The following is a 14,628-nucleotide window of genomic DNA, read 5'->3' on the forward strand; positions in this document are numbered from 1 at the left end:
TTATTTTGATGCTCCTAGTTCATGTTGTTGAAAAGCTATTGACTTTTGAAATTTGTAATTTGTTGATGGTCCCTAAACATACGCGTTGTTTAGGCAGCCAAAAGCATTGGCTAAACGGACGATCGTAGCGGTGCTAAACACCGGTCAAAATAACAAAACTGGGCGTTCGAATGTCAGCATAAGTTGCATAAGTTATACGACTTAGCTCTACAGTTCTCAAGGACGCACACACGCAATCTCAACTGCGTGTGTGTCCGTGCTATCCTCCGATATGCTTTCTAACAATCACTGCTGATAGACGGCCTAAAATTCTGTACAGCCCTATTTCTGATACCGTGGCAGCAGAAATGTCAACATAGCGGAAACACTGGCTTAACACCTCATTCCTCCGGTGTGGTCTGCTGTCCGTGCCGACGATTGCTTCCTTGAGTTGGAGCCTTCTATGGTCAGTTTACGCCTTTCTAGTGTTCAAATGAAAGCAACTTCGGTCGGCGGAGTGGGGAGGGTGGTTGGAGTCGTCTCGTGCTGCATTCACTTGCAGTCGGATATTAGAAATTCGCTCTCGCAAATGTCCAATGACCCACAACTTTTCTTTGTTTTCAAAGTTGCCAACTGGGGTGGCAAGGCTAATTAGGGTGGCAGTTGCCACCCCATACCACCCCGGTAGATTCACCCCTGTTCCTCCTTCACAGTGAGTACCGTATTTCTTAAAATAAACGCTGCCGCATTTGTTAAATAACGTTCATTTTTGGTGCAGCGTTTATTCAAGGGCAGAGTTTAATTAGTAAGAGAGATTTCGTGAATTGTAGCTGCAGTGCAGCCATAGACAACTTTGTTGCTGGAATTGTGAAAAATGAATCATGCAGCTCAAAACGCAGGTTTCATTTACTACCGCTGACCTCCTTGTCTATTCTTTGTTTGTCTATGAGTGTGGCAACTCCCTTTCTCATTGGCTATCAATTAGGTGTGCGTTGGTAGTACAAGTGTTCCACATTGTGTAGAAATCTGAAGCAGCATGCCTAAACGTTCATACACGTTAGCTTTCAAACAGAAAGCTGTGCAGAAAGTTATGTACATGTGTATTAAATAACCGTTTTCAGATTTTTTTGGTGCAGCGTTTATTCGAGGGCGGCGTTTATTACACAACGTTCATTTTTGGTGCGGCGTTTATTCGAGGGCGGCGTTTATTCGAAGAAATACAGAATTTTACAACTTAGATCTGGCTGCAATGAATAACCATATTCTGTACAAAGAGTGCATTAATGTAACAATAAGCTAAATTAAATGTGTTCTTAAACTGCAAGTAAACATGTCAGAATGGAATGCTTGGAATGTTGGGTAACTGGATTTGAGTAAGCTAGACAATGTTGAAAGGAACTGTTGAGACCAAATCCATTGATTCACTACGCAATCGATCATTAGAAGCGTGGATGTATTGCACATTTCAAGCCTGATAGATGCATTCATGGTTTACCAGCAACAACAAAAAAGAAATCCTGTGCACAATGCAATACCCGAGATTAGTCAAATTCTATTTAGTTCGTAGACGTAAAAGGAACAAAACGTAGGCTATTCTAAATGATCTGTCAGGCTAGTTATATAGTAGATAGGCCGCCTACTTGATTTATCAAATGCAACTTTTGTTTTATATGCACATAACCCGCCATCCAGTCCCAATGTTACAGTAGTCTAATAACCTACATAAAACCAAAATAAACATTCTCAACTAGTATGATCTTATCCACTGCCTATTATAGACTACACTGCCTGTATTGACATTCCAGAAGTTATTAAATTAGGCTAAGCATCAACATGTAAGCTAAAATCAAGTAAGTCTACCCTTACGAAAAATAAGTCTACTTCAAGTTTAATTTGTAAGTATAACAAGTATACTATTATCATGGTACTTAAAGTATACTAGCAGTGTACTTATTGATATACTATTTTTGTACTAAGTAAACTGAATTGGCCCACTTTTTAGGTCATTTTGTACACTTATAGTGTATTTAAAGTACTATCATATATTATAAGTACACTTATAGTGTATTTTAGGTTTACTTTTGAATACTGTAAAGTAACCTGTGTAGTGCACTTTCAGTTCATGCTTCCTAAAGTACCTTAAAGTATACTTTGGAATACTTTCAAGTGCACTTTCAATTAATGTAAGTACTTCATGAAGTAAACTTAATACATGTCACTTTACTATGATTTACTAATATATTTAAATGTTTTGGGGCCCTTCAAACGCCGCCGATCTTGCGTCACGTGACGAGAACGGGTGCCCTCGCCAAGTGACACTGGGCAGTTAATTAGCTGAAAGAAGCTAATTACTGTGTATGCACTCACGTCATAAAAATCCAGCTCTTCTGATCAAACGTAACAGTCATTTAACTCATGGTTACAATTGGTAAACCAGCACAACAATGACAACTAGAGAGGGTACAATTTCTGGGGAAATTGTAGGGATTGCTTGCTTGCGTCGGTTGCAGGTGGGTCTGCCCCCTTAAGTTCTTCCCTTCTAGTGACATTTTTCAAGCATTTAGCCTACTCATCAGAATCAGAATCAGAAAGGGATTTATTCGCCATGAAAGTTTGCACAGACAAGGAATTTGCTTTGGCAGGAAGGTGCATACAATAAACATATACCTAAAATTTAAATATGTGGACTAACTATACTAAGGGTACATAAACTAGCAGTACTAAGTGGGATTAGAATAGAATTAAATATACAATAAAATATAAGTTGCCGTAAATTACAATATAAAAATACAAAAATACAAATATTACAAAAAATACAAATGTACAAGATACCATGTTGTAATGCAGTGCAAAAAGCAGAGTGTTTAAAGCAAGAAGTCATTTGAGTCAGTGTGGTCCCTTGGCCTTGTTGAAGAGGCCAACAGCGGAAGGGAAGAAACCGTTTTTGTGGCGTGAGGTATTGGTCCTGATAGACCGCAGCCTTCTGCCGGAGGGGAGTGACTGAAACAGGGAGTGTCCAGGGTGGGAGGAGTCGGCCACAATCTTCCTCGCTCGCCTCAGGGTCCTCGAGGTGTGCAGGTCCTCGAGGGTAGGCAGATTGCAGCCAATCACCTTCTCAGCAGTACGGATGATACGCTGCAGTCTGCTCTTGTCCTTGGCAGTGGCAGCAGCGTACCAGACGGTGATGGAGGAGGTGAGGATGGACTCAATGATGGCTGAGTAGAAGTGCACCATCATTGTCTTTGGCAGGTTGAACTTCTTCAGCTGCCGAAGGAAGTACATCCTCTGTAGTGCTTTCTTGATGAGGGAGCTGATGTTCAGTTCCCACTTGAGGTCCTGGGAGAGGATAGTGCCCAGGAAGCGGAAGGACTCCACAGTGTTGACTGGGGAGTCACACAGGGTGATGGGGGTGAGTGGGGCTGTGTTCCTCCTGAAGTCCACAACCATCTCCACTGTCTTAAGAGCATTGAGCTCTAAGTTGTTCTGGCTGCACCAGGTCACCAGGTTGGCCGCTTCCCACCTATAATCAGACTCGTCTCCACCAGAGATGAGCCCAATAAGGGTGGTGTCTTCCGCAAACTTCAGGAGTTTGACGGACGGATGACTGGAGGTGCAACTGTTGGTGTACAGGGAGAAGAGCAGAGGAGAAAGGACGCAGCCCTGAGGTGATCCGGTGCTGATGGACCGGGAGTCAGAGACTTGTGTTCCCAGCTTAACGCACTGCTTCCTGTCAGACAGGAAGTCTGTGATCCACCTGCAGGTGGATCACAGAGGTGGGAGGCCTCCTGGGTGGGAAGGGGTAGTTCAAGACTGTCCAATTGTCTTTCAAATCTGCAGTAGAACTCATTCAGGTCGTTGGCCAGGCGGGAGTCGTTAGTGGAGTGGGGGGCTCTGGGCTTGTAGTTGGTAATTTGCCTGAGCCCTCTCCAGACAGAAGCAGAGTCGTTTGCAGAGAATTGGTGTTTTAGCCTCTCTGAGTACAGTCGTTTAGCCTCCCTCACCGCCTTGCTAAACCTGTTCTTCGACTCCTTGAAACTGTCTTTGTCCCCACTCCTAAACGCGGCCTCTTTCTCTGACCTCAACCTTCTGAGTTTAGCTGTAAACCAGGGTTTGTCGTTGTTGTAGCTTACCCTGGTGCGTGTTGGTATACAGCAGTCCTCACAGAAGCTGATGTATGATGTCACAGCCTCTGTGAGCTCATCCAGACTATTGGTAGCAGTCGTGAACATGTCCCAGTCAGTGCAGTCCAAGCACGCCCGCAGATCCTCCATAGCTTCACTGGTCCACTGTTTTGATGTCCTCACAGCAGGCTTACAGCGCTTTAGCTTCTGCCTGTATGCAGGAATCAGGTGGACCATGGCGTGGTCAGAGTGACCCAGTGGTGCTCGGGGGACCGCATGGTATGCTTTGCTGATTGTAGAGTAGCAGTGATCCAAGGTGTTTCCTTCTCTGGTAGGGCATTTGATGAATTGTCTATATTTTGGGAGTTCTTGAGTGAGATTGCCTTTGTTAAAGTCGCCTAGCACAATAACCAAGGAATCCGGATTTTCATGCTCCACACTCAGTATCTGGCTGGCGAGCACACGTTGAGCCTCGTTGACGCTAGCCTGCGGAGGCATGTAGACGCCAACCAGAATGAATGATGCAAACTCTTGTGGCGAGTAAAAAGATCTACAGTTAATAAAAAATGATTCCAGATCAGGAGAACAGTGCTGCAGAATCACTGTCACATCTTCACACCAGCCACCGTTAATGTAAAAACAAATACCACCGCCTTTCGTTTTGCCAGAGAGCACAGGGTCACGATCCGCTCTCAGCAGTTTGAAACCTGCTAACTGTAGCGCAGAGTCTGGGATCAGTTCACTCAGCCATGTCTCCGTAAAGCACAAAACGGAAGATGAATGAAAGTCTCTGTTTTTCCACACCAGTAGCTGAAGTTCATCCAGTTTGTTGCTCAGTGAACGCACGTTGGAGAGAAATATCCCCGGTAACGCTGTGCGTGCCCCACGCCGACGGAGTCGCACCAGAGCACCGGCTCGTTTGCCTCTCCTACGGCGCTTCGCTGCTAGGACAAAGCCGAGGGTGGCTTTGACTATAATTCCCACTAATTCCGCCGCTGGAAGCAGAAAAGTGGGAAATAAATCCACAGGAGTTGTAGTCCTGATGTTTAGAAGTACTTCTCTAGTTAGAGAACCCCGGAAATCTTGGCAGAACACTGAATTAACAGACAAAACAAGACAAAAAAGATCGCACCTAACGACCGAGGCAGCCATCATCGGCGCCATCTTGGATCTCATATTGCATAATTCATTAACCCTTGTGCTGCCTTCGGGTCACATGACCCAAAGGCATAACGAACCATTGTTGTGTTTACACAATTTTACCCAATACAAAAACAAATAATTTTCTTTTAACCTTCGCAATGTGGGGGGTCTGAGACAGCCCAACGGTTAAAAGAAAATGCTTCAGTTTGTTTTTGTATGCGGTAAAGTTGTCGCAATACGATGGTGGGTCACAATGACTCGAAGATAACACAAGGGTTAAGAACCCCCTTTGAAACAAGCTACTGTAACAACGTTGTCACCAGCAGTATTTCTCCCATAGCTCCATAGTCTCCCATTCATTTTGCACTCGAACGCAATCACTCCCAGTGGAACTCTGATGGAACTGCAACAAAATTCGGTACAATGGGGCTTAATAGGGAGTGGACAGGCTCTCCGTAGACGGGCTCTGGTGAGGGTATTGTTTGAAAGCGCCGGAAAGGAGAACGTTTCTTTTGACATAAAGTTTAGGCTGTGGCACTGAAGCCAGCGACGCACCACACAAGCTTGAGTTTAAATTAGTGGTGGGCATAGATTTTTTTTTTTTATCTAGATTAATCTCACTGTAATCTTGGCGTTAATCTAGATTAATCTAGATTAAAATGGCTCATTTGAATTCCGCCGAAGGCATTCAGAATATGTGTGCTACGCAAATAATTACTAAAAGTAAGTCTTTGAGAACGGGTTTCTCAAGCCAGGTGGCACATTAGACCAGGAGCTCATCTCCTGTTTCCAAAATGCATCGCAAGCTGCTTGAGAAAGCTGTTCTACTATGATAATTGGTGATGAAAATAAATTATGTTCAATAAGATGTACTTGTGTTTATTAACTGTTTATTAGATTAGTTAGCTTGGCTGAGAGAGCTGTGCTGACGGGCTTGCTTCGGTTGCACTCGAACATCGTAGTTTGACGACGACTCTTCCCTTGCGCTACATTAGTGCTTGGCCCGGCATCTTCCGCATTAGCTGAGGGATGCTTTGCGTTTAGGTGGTATTTGAGACTGGAAGAACTCCTACAGTAAACTAATTCCGCTTAGCACAAGGTGCAAACAACCTTAGTCTTGTCGAGGTTTCCATTGGGAAGCTTCTTAAAAATACATTTTCCCTGAAGCAAACCAGGCGGCTTCATAGCTGCATCCATGTTAGCACGTCACGTTTGATGTGATAATTTCATACACAAGGCATACACACAGGTTCGAAGACTGGTTCTCGCCCCCTACAGTGCAATTCGGCTAGGTATACATCCGCGCTAAAATATCAAGGTGAAAGTCATCATAGCTTGCGTAGTATAAACCCAGCTCCCAACCCAGCTTTGAGAATAGATTAACGGCGATATTTTTTTTATCGTTCATCGATAAGAGTCACAGCGCATTAACGTGCATTAACGCCGATAACGGCCCACCACTAGTTTAAATACATTCTTTAATGTGACATTACTTACTGTACATGCAAGTCTTGATTTGCTTAAATGTACATGTATGATGCTGCTAGTACACCATGCCACGATACGATACTCGCTGTGCAACAGCACATCTATACACGTATCCATGCGTCGTTGCTAACGTGTGCTGACGTTGTGAAGTTGACACTGAGTTTCCTTTGTTGACACAAGGCACTTTTTGCCATAAAAACGTAATTTCATCCTAAACCGTGCAACGGAACACAAATAAAAATACAAGCAACTCAATCGCTACCAAGACGAAACTTTTGACACCGACGTTGTCTATGTAGTCCAAATATTGACAGATCCTTAGGGGTGGGAAAATAAAGAAAAATAATAATATGTATGTGAGAGAACAATGGTTGTGCTCTCGCCGAAGGCTTGAGCACACCCAATTACCACGCAACAAAACACTACATTCTAAGCAGACACATTTAAAAAAGCGAAATTCAAGAAGTTACATTTGTATTTTGAACAAACGGAAAACTTATCAGCAAATTTTAACACTTTTTATCGCCTTGCATCATGGGAATTGACCAGCCAATTAGCCACGCTATCTTCATTTTTTCAAGTCGTTATTTCATTCTTCAGTCAGTTTGACAGTATAACCTTCAAATGCATAATGCAACCCTTCTGTCTGCTTCTTTCTCAAGTAGCTTTTTTGTTTTTTCCAATACACATTGATAATTATTAGTATAAGAGTATAGGGCTTCAATTTTTTGGGGCAGTAATTAAGGTTACAGCTTCAGTACCAAAAAAGATTGAATGTGCAATGCATAATAGATTTTCCTAGACATGAATAATTAGAAATATACAAGATGGATCTAAAAAATTTAACCTGTAATGTACTTTGTACATTACAAGTATTTTGACTGTTTTTGCTGTATAATAATATAAAACGTACATCCTACTCCAGAAGAAATGTATAACATTTTTCTGTTTCTAAGCATACTTCTTAAAAGTATATCAAAAGTGAACTATTTTCTAAGTATACTTCTTAAAAGTATATCAAAAGTGAACTATTTTCAAAGCATACTTCTTAAAAGTATATCAAAAGTTAACTAAAAGTGTTTACTTTAATATACTTCTTTTTTGGAAGGGTATCGCCAAGTTCTTCCAAACAAATGACACATGGCAATTTTCTTTCAATACTTGGACCGTATCCTGACAATAAATGAAGAACATTACATGTTTGGCCAGTATAACTGGATCTAGTTAGACCATTGATGATGTCCCTGTGTGTTTATACTTTTGACTGAGGACAACAATGCGATCAGTCAGCCGACTATAAAATGTTGTCAATGTCGGCAACGCATTTATAGACCAACTGCAGTCTAACCCGCAATGTGTGTGACATCCTTTAGCCAACAAATTACATTTTGATGAATGCTAGACAACAAATGCTCTAATGGAATAATCACCGACTAATAATACGGAAATAAAGGACAGATTCACAGAGGCACGTTTTGTCTTAACAAAGTACGATCCCATCCCCCCTCCTAATCGAGTAGTGAATCAGCAGATTTGGTCTCGAGTCAAGTACCCTTAAATATAATGTTTCACAAGTAGTTGTGTCAAATTTCAAGCATGCGTTCTGTGTGTTCTGCGTACATTTTTGTCATCTATGACAAAACCTATAGGCTTGTTTTAGCCCACATCCAGGGATTTAATAGAATTAATTGGCTAATTTCGGGAATTGCATTGTGCATAGCATGAATTTGTCTTTGTTTGACCTGGTAAACCGTAATAAGGCTACATCTTTCAGGCTGTTTTCGGAAGATGCAAATTGCACTAACAATTTAAAACATAACTTGAACCATAATCGGGCCAGGTACAGTGCAATGTAGTGAGTACAAAAATACTTGGTGTTAAACACATATTCAGATTTCAAATGTATGTAATTTTAAATCTCACAGTCTGCACTTTCACAATCTGTAAAAAAATAGAAATGACATTGGCTGAAAACTGCCCCTTTTCACAAGAGCGTGTCACATATGCTATCAAAACTCATCTTCTCTCATGGACAAAACACATTTAAGACTTTGTCTGATTCTCCCTTTACCGTGTGTGCTCGCATCTCTTGGTTGCATGACCTTCTAACCAATCAAATATTAGGATTCTTAACAAGTCAATTTAATGATGGCTCAGTGTTGGTGGGCAAGCATTTGTCTGTAATTGTTTATTGTAACAAATGAATAATAATAGTTGAATCATTGTGAAATGACGATTTTAAACCATAGTATTTAAACTATATACTATAGGCCTGAAAAGCAGAATTTGGGATTAGCAAAGTAATGTCAGGTTGGACACTGGGCTTTCAATGTCACTTTGGTGGTTCTCCTTTTACCAAGGTACGTTACCACTGAAACGTATGCAGCCCACATAATCTGCTCCAGAGCAGGTTATGTATGAGACAGAGGTAAAATGATACTGACAAACAAATTCTTTTGAGAAATTGAATAACCATTTCGAAGAAGTTCCTTTGGACCTTGGAAGATATAGAATCTCAGGAGGGAACAACGTATCTTTGTCAGCTTCTTTCTTTTCAGTAATTGTTCTTTATTTGTTCCATTATCAAGTGGCAATGGCACTACACAATCACAACCTTCACTTTCTCTTGTGCATTCTTCAGTCTACACTGAATACAGTATCAACAGATAACCCAATAACAGCCTATAGACAATGATTGGAGCCCAAGCTAACAGCCTGGTGGACATGGAGATTCTCACCTGGATCCACTTGTCTGGGATGGCCATGGCCAGGCGATAGTCAAACCCCAAACCGCCCTCTGCCACAGTCCGGCACAGAGCTGGCATCCCTGACACATCCTAGAAGAAAACAACATTCTCACAATTCAGTCAATTGGAGTACAGTGAGAGTTGTTTCCCTCCACACTAGTGAACCATGGCATTGGCAGGATCTGTCCATCAAACAGATAATATCTTATATGTCACTCCACCAGCCATAACTACTGATGGACAATATCACGTTTTACGATTTAATCACAGATCAAAACTGATGTAAGCCGTTAATACAGTAATAAGTATAATAACAAGTGATTTAATTAATGATGGATTTGGGGGGAGTGTCACTGAAGAGTGATTAAATGCATTGTGTTTGTCTGGCTTAGGACTGGTGTAAAATATACCTAGAGAGTGTTGTGGCTGTGTGGAGGAGGTAAGCAGGATTTCACAGCTTTACCTCTGCAATGGTGATGCAGTCAGGGTAGAGAGTATGCAAAATGTGGTTGGCAAGCATTAGATAGACAAGGGAGTCTTCATCCACTTGAAGGCCGAAGTACTCCGAGTAGTCCCCAGAAAACCCAGTGCCTAAAGTGAGAGGTTCAACATGCAAAGGACAAAAGGTAACTGATCTCTTATAAGCTCTATCGCTGAGAGGAACTAACACCCACCCTAGAAATCCAATGGGATCAAACCCTGTAGAGAAGTGACAACATCTAAGTCCAAATCTGTGTGTATAAGTCTCAAATAAAAAGATGGAAAGGAACTGTATTTAGATAACCTACATAATGTAGACAAAGGAGTATATATTACAGATCCAGTATGAAAAAATAAGGAATGCACTACAGACATGTATACAACAGATCCACACATATTACAAACCAAGTTCACAGATACAGTATTACCTATGCCATGGTGGTGGTAAAGCATGGACGTGACCCCATCAAACCTAAAACCATCGAAACGATACTCCTCCATCCACCAGCGCAGATTAGACAACAAAAATCGCAGTACTTCCCAGCTAGAGATGTGAAAACATACAGGATTTAAAGGTCAAACAAACAAAACAGTTGTGACTGTCAAATATTCACACATGATGAGGTTTCATAGATGAACTGGGAGAAAAACAGCATATCCTCACTGAACCCTGCTGCACTACCCGAAGACCAGGGGCCTCATGTATAAAGGATTGCGCAGCTTTCATACCAGAAGATGGCGTACGGCCAAAACTCGAAAAGTACCTACGCACAGAAATATTCACATGTATAAAACCGGTCGTACGCCATGTCCTGCGCACCTTTCCTTTATAAATCACAATCAATGTGAAATTGACCGCACGTGAACGAGCCACTGACCCCGCCTTGCCTCCTCCCATAAATGAATATGCAGATGGACTATAAATGCGCTCCTGAGGTCATTTCTTTGTCTGAATTACCGTATTTCTTCAAATAAACGCCGCCCTCGAATAAACACTGCACCAAAAATGAACGTTATTTTAAGATTCCTGTTAAATGTGCCTAAAAACGCCTAAACAGCATACCCAAAGTAAATTGGAAGCTTTTCTTGAACCATTTGGAGTACATGCATGTAAATGATCTCTTTTGAAAGCTGACACTCTGAAGTTATGTCCCCTGTTGTCAGGACCCCTGTCAGTCCTACTAGTGTTGAGTAATAGAAGCTTGAACACAAGGAAAGTGAACATTTCTATTTCCGCCTAGATTTTGTTTTTAAAACAGAGGCCTGAAGAGGCCTAGAGGTGGTAGGTATTAGCTGGAAGACTAAATTGGACCACAGGTTGAAGCCTTACCCAATTCAAATCAAAAGTCAAACATAATACCACAATATATTCATATTTGACACATGTTTTTATAAGAGTACATCCAGGCATTTTCTAAAAGGGCCTTTTGGAGACTCCAAAATGACCCTTTGTAACCAAGGTCAAATAACATAATTGTTATCTCTAATGAAAGGTGGTACTTAGAACTATCATATATAATAGCTAAATCCCTAATTAGTATTACTGAAACACAAAAACTGAAGCATGAACACATTGGAGTGCTTTATCTGATTCCAAGGATTGGCGCACAAAGAACACTGATTCTGTCAACGATATTGCGCAATCGACTGTTATTTTGAAGGCTCCACAGACACATACAAATGAGGTATTGGCATTTTCAGCTAGCTGTCAGCTACAAGGCTAACGAGCTAATTTCAGAGCCAGTCGAAGCCAGTTCGAGAAATTTGTTTAGAACGAGTGTGGGGGGGGGGGGGGGGGGGGCAGGACGCATAGACCTAGTTGGCTTTAGAGGGCTGTCAACGGAACATGGAAGCTCATATTGGGTCAAACAAGGTGTCAATCAAAAGGGGAGGGTTCAACGGACATTTTGATGCCTTCATATTGTAAATACTCCGTTGCTAACCGGAGAAAAGAACACTTTTATGTGAACAAGTTGTTTCTTCTATCGGCTAACTTGCATAATGAAACAAAGGATAATGGCTATTCATGAACGTAAAACATTGTATTTGGACGAATTACTTTACATGGTTAGATACTTTGAACCCTTGGGACTGTAAGCAGATCAAGTTTTGATGGCATGATTTGCACACCTGAACCTATTTGAACCACTTAGGGTGAGTAAAACTTTTTTCTTTGGCATTGTTGAAGGAATGTTCACCGGAAAAAGACGTTGACTTTGCTTGCTATTGCGACTTGATCTTGAATTGGTTTATTTCAATGGAAGCACAAGAATCGTAGCTTTCCAATGATGTATAACATGTGTAGCGTCTAAAAAATATATTTGTTAGAATTTAGTGCGTCGTAACTGAGGAAGGGGGGGGCAGCATTTTTGTAACGCGGGCGAAACAGTAGCGTAAACAGGTTAATAAACGCTGCAGCGTTTATTCGAAGAAATACGGTGACTGTGAGATCGAGGTTCTGACAACAGAGGTGGACGCGAGAAAATGTGTCCTGTTTTTCGGCCTGTCATCAGGTATTAGCGACAAAAGAAAGTCGGCGGAGTGGAAAACTGTCACTATTTGCGCCCTTTCTTGTTTTTAACCTGTAGCACTTTGAGATTTAGCTAAATGTAAAGTGCGTTACAAATCAAATCATTATTATTATTATAGGGCCATAAATGATGTGGGTTCAGAGAACCGGACCATGGCAGAAATTAAGAAGAAATGGTCCGATGTAAAACTTTAAATGAAGAAACGAGTTGTGGCATTTCCCGTCTTGGGTTTTGGCATTTTGATGTGATCATCCACATTAATGATCAAACTTTTATTTTTATGTTTTTTGAATAGTCAACGTCATAAATGTAGTAGTGGAAACTTTATTTTGTAATGTTCGGTGATTTTCGGCACAGGATACTTCACGTCTGCTCAAAACTTTCCGTGACGGCCCGTACATTCTCACGTCAAGTAAATCTTTATACATCCCAAAGTGTGTGTGAAAACCAGCGTACGCAAGCTTTTTGTGCGTATGCAACGTTTATACATGAGGCCCCAGCAGTTTGAGATAACAGATTTAGCTATTAACATGATTGTTGAAATTTAATGTCGGATTAGAATGTCTTTATTTCCAAGGCCGGATGGTTTTCTGTGTATTGTCTGATGTTTGCATGTCTTTTGATAATTGTGTTCTGTGTTCAGTAGTTTGTTTTATAAATAGGTATTCCAAAGTCATTTAAATGTTATTTTGCGATTTGATTAAAGAATTTTCCACAACAAGTTACATTCAAATTTTTGGTAAAAACTATACAGTTTATAGTTGTATAGCATCAAATGACTACCTCAAGGACATAGGGAGAGCAGTCGCATTCACGGAGAAGTGCTCTGAAGTTTCAATCATTTGGATATTTTTTGATGATCTTACTCAGAATCAAGTATTTCTGATAAAGGCAAAGTGGATCGACCACAACCACAAACAGGTACAACCTGAGGGACTGAAGACCAAGGAGGACAGAAGTATTTTTGGCCACTCTCCCAGACTGACCACAGGCAAGCAAGCTAAAGCTTGTTCCCTGTAGAACTATGGCTTGCAACAACTGCAAAAAACTTACTCAGAGGATAGCCGAACTGGATCTGAGAGACAGAACCCTCTTAAATATCAGAGAGACCGAAGACTTTTTAGATTCCATGCTACCTAACCCGGAGGCTAAGCTATCGACTATTGAGCCACCATTGGAACCGGCTTTCTCTCCACCAGCCAGTGGAGAGATGAGTTATGGCCTGCTCTCGGCGCCAAGCCAAAGAGGCCTAGCGCCGCTTCTACCTTTATCGGAGATGGGACTGGTACCAAGCAAAAAAAGCGAGGCAGAAACTCTTCTCGTATCACCTCTCCTCCTGTCCCACTCAGAAATAGATTCAAACCACTGGGAACTCTCTCTCCCCCATTGTGTGTGGAATCCAAGGCGAAGAGACACAGGAGTGCTAGCAACGCAGCTAACAAACATGAAGGGCCCGGATAGCCGACACACCATGATGGTAGCTACCACACAAATGCAAATCCAAAACCGAGCCCCTCTCGGACCACTCGGGACGCTATTCGACCCTCCATCAAGCCTAATCAGACAACAATATCACAGGATTATCAAGAACTAAGGTATACTAAGACTAGCCCATTAGCACTTAGAGGAGCTAACACTGCTAGCACTAGCCCTATAGAATCTACTGCTAGCACTGACACAGTGGCTAACCTTGGTCCAGCACAAGGTGCTATCAGTGCTAACCCAAATAACCTAAAAACTGGCTCCGTAGCTACTGATAAGGCAAATGTTGGAAATGCAAACACAACACCACAGATGGCCACTATCTTGATCGGAGATGCCATGACAGCACATGTTAAACTGGCAAAGACAGAAAATATTTGTCTTAGCAACACATCTGTCGAAGAAGGTACAAACAATCCTCAACAATAAACCAAAAAACCCCAAGATTATCATCCACACTGGCTCGTTTGATATCCTGCACAAAAAAACTGGCACTGAGATACTTAAAAAACATTTCACCCAGCTACTGAGCACACAACAGATATCAAGATGTATTCATCAGTGGACCGATTGCATGTTTTCGCAGAGGAAAAGAAGCCTTCAGTCGACTCCTATCTTTCAACACATGGTTGGCATCAGTCTGTTTGGCACACAAAC

At 41.7% G+C, this 14,628-nt stretch overlaps 1 protein-coding gene across 1 annotated transcript in view; it reads right to left on the reverse strand.

The window, feature by feature from the left end:
• Positions 1-14,628, reverse strand: part of LOC136945817 (1,4-alpha-glucan-branching enzyme-like) — a 157,921-nt gene that overhangs the window by 58,997 nt on the left and 84,296 nt on the right. Inside the window, exons 8-10 of the mRNA XM_067239891.1 lie at positions 10,387-10,502; positions 9,942-10,069; positions 9,470-9,568 (exon numbers count right to left, since the gene is read on the reverse strand). Of these exons, the coding sequence (XP_067095992.1) occupies positions 9,470-9,568; positions 9,942-10,069; positions 10,387-10,502 (343 nt within the window). The remainder of the gene's footprint in view (positions 1-9,469; positions 9,569-9,941; positions 10,070-10,386; positions 10,503-14,628) is intronic.

Source organism: Osmerus mordax, chromosome 7 (genome assembly GCF_038355195.1).
Source record: "Osmerus mordax isolate fOsmMor3 chromosome 7, fOsmMor3.pri, whole genome shotgun sequence".
NCBI classification, from domain to species: Eukaryota; Metazoa; Chordata; class Actinopteri; order Osmeriformes; family Osmeridae; genus Osmerus; species Osmerus mordax.